The sequence below is a fragment of the Phyllostomus hastatus genome, unplaced genomic scaffold (assembly GCF_019186645.2).
Source record: "Phyllostomus hastatus isolate PE091 unplaced genomic scaffold, TTU_PhHast_1.1 phas_contig_196, whole genome shotgun sequence".
Lineage (NCBI taxonomy): Eukaryota > Metazoa > Chordata > Mammalia > Chiroptera > Phyllostomidae > Phyllostomus > Phyllostomus hastatus.
In genome coordinates this window covers 28,128,486-28,146,150 of record NW_025333709.1, presented here as the reverse complement: position 1 = coordinate 28,146,150, position 17,665 = coordinate 28,128,486, and the positions used below count along the sequence as shown (strand labels likewise).

General features: G+C 34.5%; 1 protein-coding gene across 2 annotated transcripts in view; it reads left to right on the top strand.

Moving 5' to 3' along the window:
- The first annotated feature begins 948 nt into the window (after positions 1-948).
- Positions 949-17,665, top strand: part of GABRG1 (gamma-aminobutyric acid type A receptor subunit gamma1) — a 57,872-nt gene continuing 41,155 nt past the window's right edge. For both annotated transcript variants that reach the window (XM_045834702.1, XM_045834703.1), the window contains exons 1-2: positions 949-1,150; positions 13,459-13,607. In XM_045834702.1, the coding sequence (XP_045690658.1) occupies positions 1,047-1,150; positions 13,459-13,607 (253 nt within the window). In that variant the 5' untranslated portion in view covers positions 949-1,046. The remainder of the gene's footprint in view (positions 1,151-13,458; positions 13,608-17,665) is intronic.

Below are 17,665 nucleotides of genomic sequence, written 5' to 3'. Positions count from 1 at the left end.
CACCATCACTGTCTTCGCCTGCACAGTTGTTCAAGCTGCCAGAGGCTTTCTGGTTGCCATGGCAACTGTTGAGCTCTGCTGCAAACTCAAAGCAGAGCCTCCGAAGTTAGGTACCAAACAGTGGAGCTCAACAAATGCACAGGCAGTTGGGGAGGGAGAACAGAACAGGAATTACCAGTGTGCTAGGTCTACAACTCCTATGGCTCATAAGGCGTTTTTCAAATTGGATTTTTATTGTTTTGTGAAATGAGATAGTTCTTGCCTGGCATTATTCTTTAGTATCATCTTCTGGTACTCGGAGAGAGGAGACTGCAAATCATCTCACCCATAAAGACAGGGAAAGGGAGTTCGGAAACCCGATTATAGGAATGCACCGAGCACGCCCAATTCATTCATTCGGTTATATATTCACCATCTATCTTCCAAGCACCATTTTTCCCGGCGTTGTGCCAGGTTCCGGGGCTGCAAAGAGAAGTGAGACACCTCCTCACACTCAAAACGAATGATAATTAACAAAAATTAACAGAACCTTCGTGAGCCTGGGGAAAACCAATTAGGTACTGCAATCTTCCCACGAGTCTCTGAAGACGAATTCAGAATCCAAACGCGGGAGAGGAAGGAGACAGTGGCCCCCAAATAGAGTAGGGCAGCAGGGGAGGGCAGGAGAAAGAGGGAGACCTCTTTTCCCTGGGGAGGGAATCTGTCAAGGCCACTCAAACGTTTCCCAAAGGCTGCAAGGGAGAAGACGTTTGTTTTTCTTTCAGAAAGACCGAGAGCCCTTTTCCCTACTGGGCTTGATTTCTAGTAGGGGGAGACCCGCCCCTTGGGGCCATTGATTGGCCCGTATGTTTTTTCCGAGAATTTATGCCAGCATCCTCCCGGTCCGATTGGCTCCCCTGATCAATTCCGCGGGGAGTCGCATCCCACCTGGGCGGGAGGTGTATCGCCTTCCCACACTCTCTGGTACTCACACACCGGGCTGCGGCTGCGGCTGAGGTGGGAGAAAAAGTCCTGGCTTGGAGACTTGAGCAGTAAAAGCGATCCCGATGGGTCCTCGGAAAGCTTTTCGCTTCTCCCCTTTTCTCCTGTGGAGTCAAAGTAGAGGGGTGCGGCTGGTGTTCTTGTTACTCACCCTGCACCTGGGAAACTGGTGAGTGAATGCACGGACTTGAAACTACTCTTTGGTATCTGCCCCCTCCCCTTCGTTTCTCTTTCCTTCAAAAATCATTCTAAGTTAAGCAATTTACATTTTCCCAGGTTCACCTGTGATATTTTGCAATCATCTTCTTTTCTGATTAAGTTTACCCATTTTCAGATAGAAAGCAATGAACCTATGTGTGAAGCATGGAGGTTATTTCGGTTGTTTTTGACTTGAAACACAGTCAAAACTAGTCCAGGCTCAGTTACTGGGAAAGAAGAGTAGAAACGGTTTTGATACTAAATTTAGTAGATGAATGTCATTGATGGACTTCCTGATGATTCTTCATTTTAAAGAAAAAGTTATTTTAGAAACTAACAAGTTTCATAGCATGGTATGTATGATGCTTTTCTAATGCTAATGTTGTTTTCCTTAACCCTCCCCCTTCTTCTTTTTTTTTTTTTGCTATTCTGGAAAAAAAAGTTCACATCAAAAAAATTATAAATATAGCTAAAATCTATCAGGATCATATGTTATATTTATGTTAAAAATAACAATGTATTTTATTAAGCCAAATTTCAGTGATTTTTATTTTCATTGGTTGTCTACAATAAAATAAAAATTGATAAAAATTGTATGGTGATATAAATATTGTCCTGGCTCTGTGTGTGTGTGCATATTTGTGTGTGTGAGAAAGAGAGAGAGAGAGAGAGAGGTTACCAATCCCAAGCCTCCAACTCCAAACCCCCAATTTAACAGGAACAAGACTTGGCCTGCTTGGGTTGTAGTGCCTTTCAATAAAACTTTTAAATCACGTTAAAAAAATAAGTTGCATAGGTATTGCATCTGGCTACAGGAGTTGCTCATGAACAAAGTTAAAATATGTTAATTAAGACATAGACACTGTAAAGGTCTTGGACATACTACTAATATTGTATAATGTGTTTTATTAAAAATACATTTAAAATTATATTATTGTATGATGTGTTTCTGCTTAGAATTTAAGAGTAAAATGCAACTGATATGCAGATGGAAGCATACCTTTATAACTACTTGCATCATTATAAAAATGAGTTATTATTATGATTCATTTTAGTATATATCAAGAGTGAATATTGTTGTCAATACCAGCAGATAAAACAACTATATTTTCTCTTGGAAAATGGAGAGTGGAGTGAAGTTTGCTAAGTAATATTAGAAATGACAGAAAATGTTTGACACCTAATGCTTTTTTAAGTATTAGAGTTTTAGTTTATTTACCTTTTTTCTATAGAAACTTAAATGTTCTGGGCACAAACATACTACTTGGTTAATTATATATAAGTTGTGTCATAATGGCTTATATTACATATAAGTTGTGTCAAAATGGCTTATTTCTTTGACTATATTATGAAAAAATTATAGGACAAATTTTGAAAAAAAATATGTATCAGTGTTCTCATGCATTTTCATAATATTAGAAATGAATCAGTGTTCTCATAAATAAAAGCAGATTTACCCAGTGGTTTTCTGAGATAACCTGTATTCTCTTTTATTATTATAAATGTAAGTTTCCTTTGCAAGCTAATAGACAAGCTGCTTACTAAAGGGCACAGAGAGTTGTTTCGTTTTAAACAGTATCTTTTGTTTTTGACAATACTTACATTATGATTGTCACAACTGGTTCGAGAAAGCTCTTCAAGCTGCTCAGAATTTAAAAAGTTGTCTGTTGTGGTGGACAGAGGTGGGTTCTGGCAGTCTGAAGATGATTTTATGTGTCAAGAGTCCTAACCTCGGAGAGTTTCTTTATCATGGAAATTAAAGACAGTAGTAGGTCATTAATGAGCCCTTCAACTTTTCACATGCAGTATGTCCAAGATCTGAACTGAAACAGCAAATAACTCAACAATTGTTTCAGTGACTTTTCTTAGTAGTTTTCAAGAGGGAAATTCTAATTGGAAATTCCATGTACATTCTGTAGCATTTGTATGAAGAAGTGAGACAGAGGAGGTGTGCAGTTCAAATCGATAAGTATTCATTTTATTGTAGTGCTATAGACCATCTGCATTATTCTAGACAGTGGATAAAGACCTAAACAATAAAGCTAGATGTTGTAATTACAATGAACTCTTAGGTCCTCAATTATGAGAATGTGTATCTTAACTTTTTGAAGGTAGTTACAGTATGTTGGTGAACTTTTTTTTAATATTTAGTGGAGATGATTGATGTAAACATATAAATCAGCTACATTTATACTTCTTTCTTCCCTCCTTCTTCTTTTGAGGAACCTTTCCCAAACTAACTGTAGATGGTTCTGTTTATAAGAATTGTGTTGTCTTATGCTGGTTTCTAAAGTAAATAATCAAAGTCATCTATTTTGAGATTTATCAAATTGGAAACTCTTATTTCTTACATCTCAGCAGAGACAAGAGCTTGTTTCCTCATTAGTTTCCATCAAGAGCACAAAGGAGAGACAGAATATTGATTTTTATGTTGCTGGACTATGAAGACTGATCTCATTGTTATAACTGAAGCTGTAGTCATGGCTTCTGTGTTTCATTCTCCTCAAGGCTCTATGGCATCTTGACAAGTTACTTAAAATCTCTTAAGCTTGATTTGACTAATTTGTAATGTTGGGGAAAAAATGAATTGTAATCAATTTTTTTAAAGAGTTGAAAATTGTTTTGGTATTTTAGCTGTTCTAAAAAAGTGATTTATGATAAGTTTTGGCTAAGAAGATATATTTCGAAAGAGATCAAGAAAAGTCATTTGTTTTGATTTTTAAAAACAATTTCATGAATTGGTAACTACAGCATTCAATTGTCCAAATAAAAATATCCAAATACACTTGTTTTATAAAGTATATAATGTAAAGCAATTTCAGTAATATATTTTGCTGAGGCAGTTGTGAATGAATGGTTTTTACTTTAGTCATCTAGACTTTTTCTTAATTTTCTAATGTATACTGATGATTACCATGCAAACTTGAGGACAAAATAGCTAAATATGATGTTCCATGATAATTAAATATTGAAAAAAACAGACAAAATGATTTTAAAGGTAAAATTCAAGTGCTATAATTCACAAATCCCTTGTGTATATAGTCTTTTAAGTATACCTGTATTAAAATTTTATAATTTACTTTGAGGAACATGCTTTTGACTAAACAATGAAAGAAAATGTTTGACATTTAATTCAAACATTAAATAGACAAATTTAATATTGTATATTTATATTAAGATGGTTGAAATGTGGCTAAGAAAATAACAAAGATATAGTCCCAAAGGAGAGGAGACATAACAGGGTACAAAACTGAACAAATTACTCAATATTATCAAAATATGATAAATCACTGCTGCGGGGTAATGGGGACAAGTGAGTACAAATTGAATATATTGACATCAGGAGATAATTTACATATATGAATGGTACCAGTAGAGAATCCCAGACTTCATAATCTGTTGTAAATTCTGGTTTCAGCTCTACCATTTCCTACCAGGCTGATTTCAGGAAAGTTTTTGAGGCAGAGAGTTCTTATTTGTGAAAAATAAAAATAATATGTATCTTTCCATATTATTTCAAGATCAAGACTAAACATTTATGGAAAAAACATAGCACTGAAACTTATAGCTAAAAAGACATAATAACAAATAGTCTGTGGAATTACCTTGATTCTAGAATTATTTATCCTCTTTACAGTGGTTTTAAGTGCAATAAAGCAAAGTCATTGGGTTCTTGTGCATTAATATCTGTTGGATTTGAGATGGATTATTCTTTTACAACAAACATTTATTGAGTGCCTTCAAATGCTAGGTTTGTGGTGTTGAATGGTCTAGATGTGACTACTATATACATGGAGCTTAACTCACTGCAAAGACCTAAACTTATGGTAATCAAAATGAAGCATCTTATAGTTAAAATAAGGACATATATCTTTAGGACCTCAAGGATAAACAGGAGAATCTAAAGTTTTAAGGATAGGGGAGCTGATGGAATAGATCCCAGTCAAGGAAAGAGAAGTATAGAGTATTGAGATTTCTCACAGCACTACCAGAAGACTATGGGCAAAATGTCTCCCAAATTCTAAAATCAAATGTCCAGCCTAGAAGTTATACCTAGCAAATTTACCAAGCAAATATAACGGGAGAATCAAACCTAAATACTATTATCCTCCCCATGTTACAACTGGGAAGACTGGAGCATCATGATTTTTAGGAACTTACTAAAGATCATCTTGCTGAATCCGACACCCGAATCCATAGTTCTAGGCCCAGAGTGTGCATTCTAAACCACCACACCTGTGAGGTTACAAGTGTAAGCCAGACCGAATAACATGACTATGGGTGAAGGAAACAACAAGCAAGGAAGGAGAGACAGAAGAGAAAGGGATGGGAGGGGAGTGCAATTGATAGAAGGACAGTAAGTATAAAAATCTATTGTGTATCTTTCACATAATCTGAAATATCATGTACAGTACAATAATTGTTTTGGTAAAAACTAACAAACTGGCATACTTGATCTCTAAAAATCACCATAAGATAAAGCATTAAAAGGAAGAATTTTGGGATTTAAGTATGTTTTATTGAGGAATCAAATGGCTATTTATTTTTAAGGATACTATATAAAATCATAGTTGAATTTGTTATGTCCACATAAAAGAGATGAACCAGAACCAATTAGCAAAAACTATGTGAAGGGATTTTTCTTTTAATACAAATGCTCTGTAATAAAATGAAGGATGCCTTATCACCAGGCTTATTCAAGCAGAAGCTTGTTCTTGTGCTCTGTGGGATGCAAATGACAATTCATGGTATTTTCTTACTTTTACATACCCCAGAATCTAATTCTGTTAGTACTCAACTAGTTCATCCAGCTGAAGCCCCATGTTTCAGGAAATACAGTTATTAATTCATTCAGTAAACATTTATTGAGCATCAGCATTCATTTAGTGGCTACTATGTGTTAAGTAGACATCTGAGCCCTGGAGAAATAGTGGTAAGCAAGATGAAATGCTTGCCGTGATAGTGTCTGTGCAGTGTGTATAAAACATACATGACAGTGTATCCGGCTAGATGCACAGGACAAAGGGTGCAGGGTCCCTGCTCCCACTGAATATAAACTCTAGAAGTTATGTTTATTGATATAAACAAGACAATAATATGACATAATTTCTACCCAGAATTCTCCATGAGTTATAGTAGAGATACCGAGGAGGCAACTCTGGGAAAAGTTTGAGTATTCTCAGCTTTCTTGGGGTAAGTTTGGGTCAATGTCAGTGAAGAATAAAGAGATGAAGAGGTACCACTGCCGTTACATGGCCCGAGGCATGGTCTCACAATTTGGTAGGCCTTTTGAAAACAATATACATCTGTCTTCTCGGAGATCCTTTACTCTGGTCATCTAACATGTGACATTAAAACGGTAACATACTATTAAAGGCTAAAGAATTACATTTAATGGTGAGCTTCTGGACTTTAGGGATCCTTTCCTCCCAGATACAATGTATTTAAAGATTTAACACTTCTTATTTTTAGACAAATATATTAAGTAACAAATATATGAGTAACAGAGTAGTAGAGACTGGTCTAAGCAGTAGATATATAGAAGTAAGGTTAACATAGACCATGCATTCCAATTTGTAGCTGGTTGAGCAGATCAGAAAGCTTATGATTGGAATATAATGGGTATTCAAAACAATGGAGTAATTTTGAAGGTGTAATTGGCTCTATTAATCAATTTATCTATTGGGCAGCATCCCATCTAGTAACTTGAAAGTTACTTTGAAGGGTTGTACAAAATGGAAGATTTTTATATAAAGAAGGGTGAGGCTAGGGAGCTATTAACACAAGAAAAGAGAGTATTTTTCTTATTGTTGTTCAAGCACTGTTTTCTGCCTTTTCTCCCCACCCTAGCCCAACACATATGATCTCACCTTTAACAGGAACCTAATCAACAAAACAAACAAACAAGCAATATATAACCGAAGATACTGAAATTGAGAATAGGCTGACAGTGACCAGAGGGGAGAGGGGAAGGAATTTCAGGGGAAAAGGGTGAAGGGTTTGCAGGAACAATTATAAAGAAAAGAGTATTATTTGTAGACCAAGGCATCTTTTTGGTGGTGCGGGGAACACAAGGGGTTTTATCCTGCAGATTGCCTCTACTTTCTGGCAGGGATGGTAAGGGGTCACTTAGCAGATTGCCTCATTGGTATTGACTAAAAAATGCAGACTGGTTGATTAAGATTAGATTTCAGGAAAAGGTTGAAATAGCATTAGTCTAGGGATTATACTAGGTTTGATAAAATGGGCTTTAGCACAATGATGCCATTTTGAGCCTGTGGTTTTCTCTTTAATGTGGGTTTAATATAAATAATTTAATATTGGTGTGATCAGGATATGGTTTGGTTCTCCAAATAGCTTCAAGTCTTCCAGAATCAAGGGCTCTGGCCAAAGACTTAAATCTTTGGGCACATTTCTAGAGCCATTACTCATGTCTGCACAATTTGTAAATTGCTTGCATACAAGGGCATCGTTCACATATCAGTCATCCTAGATGTATATAATTATCAGAATACCTTTCCAACATATGTAATAGAATGTCTTGAGTAAGAATTATTTGTTCCATAAAATAGCCGTATTGACTAGCAGAAAGTAGCTTTTTTGCTTGATTACATTTGTGTTACTCAGACATGTGTTCTACAGACTAACTTGTCGCCCTGTGCAGGTGGTTAATGAATGTGTATTTGTTTCTACCATATTCTTAATAACAATTCTTTTTATTGTTATTCTTTTATAGTTGTCCCAATTTTGCCCCCTTCCTCTCCCCTGCCCCACCCCCACAGTCAATCCCTGCCCTGTTGTCTGTGTCTGTGGGTCATTTACACTGGTTCTTAGCTAGTCCCTTCCTTTTCTTTCCTCTTTTACCCCTTCCACAACCCCTCCCCAGTGTCCCTGTCAGTCTGTTCCTTGTTTCTAAGCCTCTGATACTATTTTGCTCATTTGTTTGTTTTGTTCATTAGGTTCCTATTATAGGTGAGATCTTATGGTATTTGTATTTTGATTTTATTTTTTTATGCGGTTACAGTTGTTGTATTTTCTTCCTTTCCTCACCTCTATCCAGCCCCACCCTTACCCCTCCCAAAGCCAATCCCCATATTATTGTCTGTGGCCATGACTTGTGCAAAATGTTCTTTAGTTAAACCCTTCACCAGCTTTCATCACTCTGTAGTTTTTAAAACACAGTAGCATCAGTAAACTGTGTTTTAAAAGCTAATATTAGGTAAGCTATGATAATTTAATTCTCTTACTAAGGGGCTCATACTAAAGTTTTTAGGTTTTTTTCATTGCTGTAATTTTAACTGTAAACAGCAAGATGAGCTTTCATATTATTTCCATGTATTCACTTATTCAGGGTTTAGTTTTTGTTTTTTCTTGTACACCTGCTATTTGTCAGGCCCTGGACTAGATGTCAATGATAAAACATTGCGTGGCTTCAAGGAGCATACAGAGGACCGTAAATAAATAAAGTAATCAGCTGAGATGCAATGTGATCACCATCCTGGAACAGGTACACACTGAACAGATTGGAAACACATTGTAGAGAACTGCCTCTTACTTTTCCTGGCTTGGCTGTCTTTTCCCTCCTCAGTTTCCAGGTGTTTCTCTCTGTGTGTTCACTGATGGGTCCCCTATTTGCTTGTGTCAATAAATTATTCACCAAACTGAATGAATAATACTTTACTTCTCTAAAACTCTAAAAGTTGAAATTGGTAACTCTGTTATGTGTCACTTTTTCCACTTATTTTACTCTCCTACCAAGCTTTACAAATAATAAAAAGATTCCAAGCTGAAACCCTAGAAAGAAGTTTTCATAAAAAAGAATTCAGCAACTACAATATAAAGGCAAAAAGAAAATAACAGAATTTGTGTTTTTTTTTCTTAAATTTCTTATTTTACTTTTATTTTCTCTGACATCTGGGTCTAAAATCAGCTATTACACTTACTCTTTGAAGGCTAGTGTTTATAGGGTTTGACATTAGGTTATATTCTACTGAGAAACAATGTAACAGGTATGTTCCTTTCCTGGAACTTGTCACTTATCTACTATGCTTATATAAACTGATGTGCATTCATAAACACAATTTACCTCATTGTGAACAACAGATTACTGATGAGAACCGGCTTTGGAGTTTCACCTGCTTTCTCTGAGCAGATTAATGGAGGAGTCTTCCCCAGCTGTCAGAACCAGGGCATTCATTGTTACCTTTATATTAACTATATTCAGGGTATCTGTATAATTTATCATCCACATTAAGTCACTTGGCCAGTGAAGGAGGGTGCCATTAACATTTGCTCCAGGAAAACAGGTGTAAACCAGGCCATCCTTGGTAAAACTCGATGAATGTTTACCTTATGTATAAAAAATAGTTTATATGCATTGGTTGACTTACTATGTGTCTGGTGCAAACACAGGGCTCCTCCAGAGAGCTGGCAACTGGGCTGGCAGTCAGCTCTGTCTCCAGGCAGGCAGGAGAATCGAATTGCTAACTTCCAGTACTGCTGCTGTTGATTGCTTGGCAGGTTATAAAGCTCTGCTTCTCTCTATAAAGGCTTTATGCATGTATTTATTTATTTATTTATATGATTAGAAATTTACTTCAGAGCACTGTCTCACAGTATAAAAGGAAAAATAGGTATTAATGTCAAATTAAGTCATTGTTGTGCACTTATATTACCAAATGACACAGAAAGATTATAGTATACTATGAATATACAGAAAAAAGTTCGTATATCTCCACTATTGTAACATACTTAGTGTATTTATTCTGCTTCCCCTTAAATCTTTAGTCATTGTATGCAACAGTCTTAGTAAAAGTAAACTGTTATATATTATTTTATGTAACATGAAATTATAAAGATAATTTTACATTTGACAATTCATCATCATCAACTGAATGCATATATCCATTGCATCATATGGATATATCACAATTTACCTAAACAGGCTATTATTATAACTTTAAAATTTGGCTACCATAGGTAATATTGTGATAAGCATCTTTATGACAGTTTTCTGTATCATTTGATTAGTTTTCTTCTTTATTAGGAAAGATCATACAATTTTATGTATCGGTATTTTAGCACTTAGCACATATGTAGTACATAGTATTTTCTCCATAAAAGCATTAAAGCATTGGACTGAACATTGAACACACACATTAGAAAATCTTTCTCATCAGAAGGAGAGTGTGTGTGATTCCTTGAGCTTATTATTTTAACCACTCAGAACTCCAGGGCAGAGACGAAGCATCCAACCCATGCACAATGCCAATGCATTTCAAAGTACTTACCAGACTTTTTGCCTGTATTCATGAATTAGAAAACTCCAAATCCAACCACCCTGCCTTGTTTAATAAAGATAAAATGAGGTGTGGAAAATTCAAAGCAAAGAGCAAAACAAGTCCTCGAACTAAATCAATATTGTCCTAAATCCTGGTTATATGATTTAATAGTGTATGTCCTGGGAATTCTGTCATTATTTTTATCTATAAAATAGGAATTTTACTATTTATCTGAAGGAATTACTCTGGATTAAATGATAGAGCCTGTGGGAGGAATTTAGCACAGAGGTCCTGAAACAGGGGAGGCACTTAATGGTGCATTATAGGCACTCAGCGGGAATAACGATAAAACATCAATCTTTAAAATAAACAGTAAGGGCACACATTCCAGAGCCTAATGTATTAACACTAATGATAAAAGTATGTGTATTCAAATTGTTGAAAACAAGTCCTTAAGCATGAGTCTAGACATTCTCAGAATGTTATGAAAAATCATAATTGTTTTCCCCAAAGAGAACTCACTTACTCACAATAAGTAAATGTTATAAAAATCTTTCAGCCTACGAAAGACATTGAGAATGTGGGATATGTTATATGAACTACTTTTAAAATTATGAGAAGTAATTTTTAATAACTAAAATAATACCAATATGATATTCAAGGTAATTAGTGAATAGTTTGAAGATAATATTAAAAGCTTAGAAGGAAGATACAGAAAAGTTTACCTTAATGCATTTTGTCTGTTATTGCCAACAATGAGGAAAGATAGCTTTGCAATAACACTGAGGTCAAGTTTCATTATCTCTGATCTAGCTAGGAAAGGGGAATATAAATCACTATGAATATGTGTTTTTTTGAATATGAGGATATTACTATTATAGAAAAATATAAGTATGTAAAAAGAAATCATACAACTGTACCAGTAGTATATACTTTTTGAAGTTAAATATGGCATAACAATTAATATAAATGAGCTACTGTTTATTAAGTGCACCATAGTATTTTACATAGAAATAAAAATTGTACACTGTGGTAATAAAATAGTCTTAAATCTCAGTGACTTATGACACCTTTTATTTCTTGCTCAGGCTGCGTATCATAATGTGTCTGTCCATGCTACATTCACTCTGGAAGTGAGCTAAGGGAGTAGCTCCTGTTTGAGTATGGCTGGTCTTCTGACAGAAGGACGAGAGATACACGGCGAACCACGCACCGACATTAAAACTTCTGCTCAGTAGTGACACATATCCTATAATTTCCATTAGTCAAAGCAAATCACAGGTCCACACAGTTCAATGGGACAGGGATGTATAATCCTCTCGCAGGAAGGAGCATTTCAAGTCACATGTCTCAGTTAGAAGTGAGTGGAATAAAAAGCATAATTTTCTGACAGGAAGGAGAGGAGAATGGAAAATAATAATGCACTCCATTACCTGTTGATAATAACTATCCATAGAATTATTGTGGAGATGAAATGAGGTAGTAAATACTGAAAAGGTTAAGTTTTAATTTAAAATGTTGATTTATACTCATTAAGAATAAAGAAGGTGGATATTAGCATTCTGGTAATATTTTTTTTTCTGTATATACATAAATCAAATCATTGATATTTGGGGTGGGAGCTGAATTAGCTAAGATGTTTAGGTCCAAAGAAAATAGATCTGAGTGTATAGTGTAGAAAGATTAACTAAAGAATACATAACTTTTGTATTCACTGGTGGAGAGAAGCTGATCTTTAAAATACTGTATATGTAAATACTGGGTTGGCCAGAAAGTCCACATGGTTTTTTCCATAAAGTAAAAGACACATTTTTCATTTTCACCAATAACTATTGATTTGGATATTTTGAGTATGTCGGCTATCTCCTGCGTGGTACAAAGTTGATTGTTGTCATTTAAGGGTAGCCTGTTACTTTTGATGAATTGCAGATGAATTTCTATATTACTGCATTTTTCATCACAATTCAGAAATAAGCTGAATTCTTATGTTTGTTAAACCCACAGGTGTAGCAGGAAATATTAACTGGAGAGCTAGAGCTTAATTCCCAGTTTTGCTAATAAACAGGGTTGTGCTTGGTTAGGTCCCTACTGTCTTCAGTTTTCTCCTTTGTATCATAAAGGCAGTGGCTTATTTGATCCTTATATTCTACTCTAGTCCCAAAATTTGGAAATCATGCCCACAAATACGTGTGGAGGGTGAGTCACACAGCCTTGATTTGATGATAAGACAGTCTTTGGTGATGCTTTAAAATAAGATGTCTGAGTTGTTGTGACTTAAAAGAAGAAAGTCATAGATGTGTTCAATAGTTATTTCATTTTACTGCAACTCTGACCCCAAATATATATGAAGGGTGAGGTACACAGCATTGATGTGATGATAAGACAATCTTTGGTGATGTTTTGGAATAAGATGCCTGGGTTCTTCCAACTTAAATGGAGAAAGGCATAACACATAAGTATTATGTCTTGAATATTTATTTCCTTTTACTTCAACTCTTTCTTCACTCATCTTTCCTTAAATCTTCTTCCATTTACATGCATTTTATACATTTGACCATGCTAATCATTACAACTCTCCCTGTATTTATTTATATTTAAATTTTTATTTCTGGGTGTGGTGGATTTATTTTCGGGTGTGGTGGACCACCTGTGGTTGTCCAGGTTGTGTGCTGTGCAAATCTAGGACCACCGTTCATTCTCAGTCCATTGCCTTTAGCAACAGTTGGGGGCATGACCACTATTTATTTGATTATTTTAATACTATGTGTTATATTTTGGGAACAAATTCTTCACTCTTGAGTGCTGTTATTAGTATTATGGTTCATATAATGAAGTCACTAGTGTTATTGAATATAAAATATTTCCAATGAAAATATTTCAGATGTTTTCCCCCTCTTACTATTCCCTAACAAAATTATAATAATCTTAAACTATGTTTTTGAAATACACAGTATGGTTGAAATTTCTATCATTCTTTTTTATTTTTGGAATTATTTAGTGTTGATAAAGCAGATGACGAAGATGATGAGGATTTAACAGTCAACAAAACTTGGGTTTTGGCACCAAAGATTCATGAAGGAGATGTAACACAAATTCTCAATTCCTTGCTTCAAGGCTATGACAATAAACTTCGCCCAGATATAGGAGGTAAGTTTTACATATTCTGAGATGTGGGGGAATATGGAAACCATATTTACTGATGTTATTTTGATTATAGATCACATATTCCTTGAGTGGCTGATGTTTTGTCAGACTGCTGGGTTTAACAGGTATTAACTGGAATGGCACTAGTTTGAGGGGTTCACAGTCTGATGAACAAATAAAGACATATAAACATTTCTGATGTAACTATTTTACAACTGCCACAATGAAGGACGAGACAGCCAAGTTTTGATGAAACTATCGGAGAAGCTGAGAGATATTTCATGAGTAAATATTTGAAAAGTAAGTAGGCATTTTAATATTGAGCCAATGATACATTGTTTTAATTAATGTAGGATTATAAACCTTGATAGTATATTTAGAGTGGGTAATACTACTTTGTTCTTCTTGGTTAAGATTGTTATCTTTGGTCCCTTGCATTTATATATACATTTTGTAATATAATTAACTTCTAAGTTTTCTCCATGAATCTTTGAAACAAACAAAAAATATAAATCAGCAAAGATTTTATTGAGATTGTATTATACTATGGCCAATTATAGGGAAATTGAAATCTTACCTATTGAATTTTTATCATACCAAATTCATGAGCATCATATATTGGTCAAAGTATATATTTACTTTTTATTGATGTTTCCTTTGAAGAAGAGTTAAATAGTATATTTAGTACTATTTACTAGATTTAATTCTACATATTTAGAGCTTTGATTCAAATATCAATATGTTTAAAATTATTTTCTTTTTTTTCCTTTATTTTATTGTTGTTCAAGTACAGTTGTCTTCATTTTCCCCCACCACTCCTCCCTACCCCATGAATCTCTACTCCTTACCCTCGTTCCTACCTCCCTTTGACCTTGTCCATATGTCCTTTATATAAGTTCCTTGATGACCCTTCCCTTTTTCCCATTATCTCCTTCTCCCCTCCCCTCTGTTTACTGTCAAAGTTTGTTTTTTATTTCAATGTCTCTGGTTATATTTTGCTTGCTTGCTTGTTTATTTTGTTGATTAGGTTCTACTTGTAGGGGAGATCATATGGTATTTATCTTTCACCACCTGGCTTATTTCACTTAGCATAATGCTTTCCATGTCCATTTGCAAAGGGTAGGAGTTCCTTCTTTCTTTCTGCTGTGTAGTATTCGATTGTGTAAATGTACCAGTTTTTTGATGCACTCATTTATCAATGGGCACTTAGGTTCCTTCCAACACTTGGCTATTGTAAATTGTGCTGCTATGAACATTGGGGTGTATAGGTTCTTTTGAATTGGTGTTTCAGTATTCTAAGGGTATAATCCCAGTAGTGGAATTGCTGGGTCAAAAGGCAGTTCCATTCTTAGTTTTCTGGGGAAATTTCATACTGTTTTCCACAGTGGCTGCACCAGTCTGCATTGCCACCAACAGTACATTAGGGTTCCCTTTTCTTCACATCCTCTACAACACTTGTTTGTTGATTTGTTTATGATGGCCATTCTCTCACTAGTGTGAAGTGGTATCTCATCGTGGTTTTAATTTGCATATCTTTGATGGGCAGCGATGCTGAGCATCCTTTCATACGTCTCTGGGCCCTGTGTATGTCCTCCTTGGAGAACTGTCCGTTAAGATCCTTTGCTCATTTCTTAATTGGGTTTTTTGTCTTCCTGGAGTGGAGTCCTGTGAGTTCTTTATATATTTTGGGGATCAAACCCTTGTCCAGGGTATAATTAGCAAATATATTTTCCCATATAGTTGTTTCCCTTTTCATTTTGCTGATGTTTTCTTTAGCCATGCAGAAGCTTTTTATTTTGATGAAGTACCATTTGTTTATTCTTTTCTGTAAGTCATAAAGAAAACTAGGGGACATATCGGTGAAAATGTAGCTGCTCAGAACACCTCAAATCTCTCTGCCTGTGTTCTCCTCCAGTGCTTTGATGGTGTCGTGACTTATATTTAAGTCTTTTATCCATCTTGAGTTTATTTTTGTGTGTGGTGGAAATATGGAAATAAAACATTCTACTCTACTTTCTTTCACATGTTCCCATCATATTGTTAGCATATCCTTTCTGTCTAGCACTTAAGATAGTCCACACTCATCTTAGTCTGGCAATGGAATTAACCATTTCTCCAAAGAGGCCTGGTTACTTTTTTATAGAAAGCTATTTAGAAACTGTGATCTGGGCACTAGGTATATTCATTAATATAGGTGCCACTGCCTCTTGACCCTCTCTGTGGGCAGAAGTAGAAAATATATGTTGTACACACACATTCACAGACATCTGTATTTCGATATCTACCCCTTCATATGTATGTTATAAACTATGAATTTATACTGAGATCTCTGATTCCAATCTAAACACTACAGGGGTCAGTCTAGCTTTCCCCCTTATTTTTAACTCCTTTTTCCAATAATAAGACACCTAAAGGGTCAACAAGGAACATGAATAAAGAACCCATGGACAAAGACAACTGGGGGGATTGAATATGGGAGGTAAGGGGTGGGTAGGACAGGGGAGAGTAATGGGAGAAAAATAAGGACAACTGTAACTGAATAATAATTAAAAAAAGATAAAAGAAAAAAATAAAAGGAGACACCTGACTGTAGAATATCTGTAGAATATTTTCTTACTTGTTCAATTACAATAAATACATAGTTTTAGAATTTTAACATGTCTATGATAACAAATTAACTAGAATAAAATAAAGTGTAATTATTTTTGATTTTAGCATTACAGTATCACAGCAATCAAAATACTGATCCTCAAAGTTACTTAGATTGTAAGTTCTTTTCATCCCTGTTTATTTCAATGTGGTTACATTATTTTTTAATACACTTTTGTCCAAGTGTTACTGGTTTTGAGTAGAATCAATCCATGTTTACATTTAGTACTTATGTTGCTTTATTTTTTTATATTTAATTCCCTGATCCATGTGAAGTTTATGGTATGGTATGAAGTATAAACCTAATTTTTATCTTTTCAAATGGCTTTTTGGTTGACTCAGCATCATTTATTAAAAAAAGAAAAAGTCAATCTTTGCCTCTATTATTTGAGATATCAACTTAGTTATATTTTGTGTATCAGTGTTATAGATTTAAAAATGCTAATTTTATATCCTACTACCTTTCTACTACCTTACTGATTTTTTATTGTTAATTTAGGAATTGGATATTGGAGTTTTCAATATATGCTATTATGCCATATGCAAAGAAATAATTTTATTTTTTCTCTGCCAATTCATGTGCAACTCATTGCTGTTTCTCATCTAATAGCATTCACTAATATATATGAATAATAATGATGGTAATGGGTAACTTTGCATTGTTGTAGACCTTAGAAATGACTAATGTTTCGTTATGTGTATATTCACGTTAAGAAATTATCTTTCAATTTTCTTGACTTTATTTTTAAATCAGAAAATGGTATTGAAATTTGTCAAAGTTCTTTTCAGCATTTCTAAAAATAATTATGTTTTTTCATCCTTAGAACTATTAATATAGTGTATAATATGAACTAAATCAATTTACATATCTGAATAAGCCCCCTTGGTCATCATATATTACATATTTAATGAAGTGTTGGATTCTGTGTGCTGACATATTATTTAGTATTTTGTATTGGTATTCCTGAGTAATATTCACATTGTATTTTATTTTTGAGTACTGTCTTCATCATTTGTAGGTATTATTTTTATGTTTGTTTCATGAAAAGGAGTTTTAGTTTATTTTCAAAGGTCCAGCAATTTATTGGGCATTAGCAACATCTGGCTTTTGGAGGCCCTGTAGAATTCCAGTGTGAAACCACTCTTTTTAGGAATAATCATTTTATTTTCTTATGGGGACTGGTTTGTTAATGTTTTCTATTCTGACAGAGTGAATTTGGTAATCTGTATTTCCCTAGGAAAATAAAATCTTTTAATCAAAGTGTTCAAGTTTATCTGCAAAGAAGTCTCCAAAGGAGCCTCTTAGGATTTTTAAAAATGAGTTATCGTTTCAACATTTATTTCCCTTTTGTTTTTCCTATTTTATATATTCTTTATTTACCCCCTGTTTTGATCAACAAAATTAAGAATAC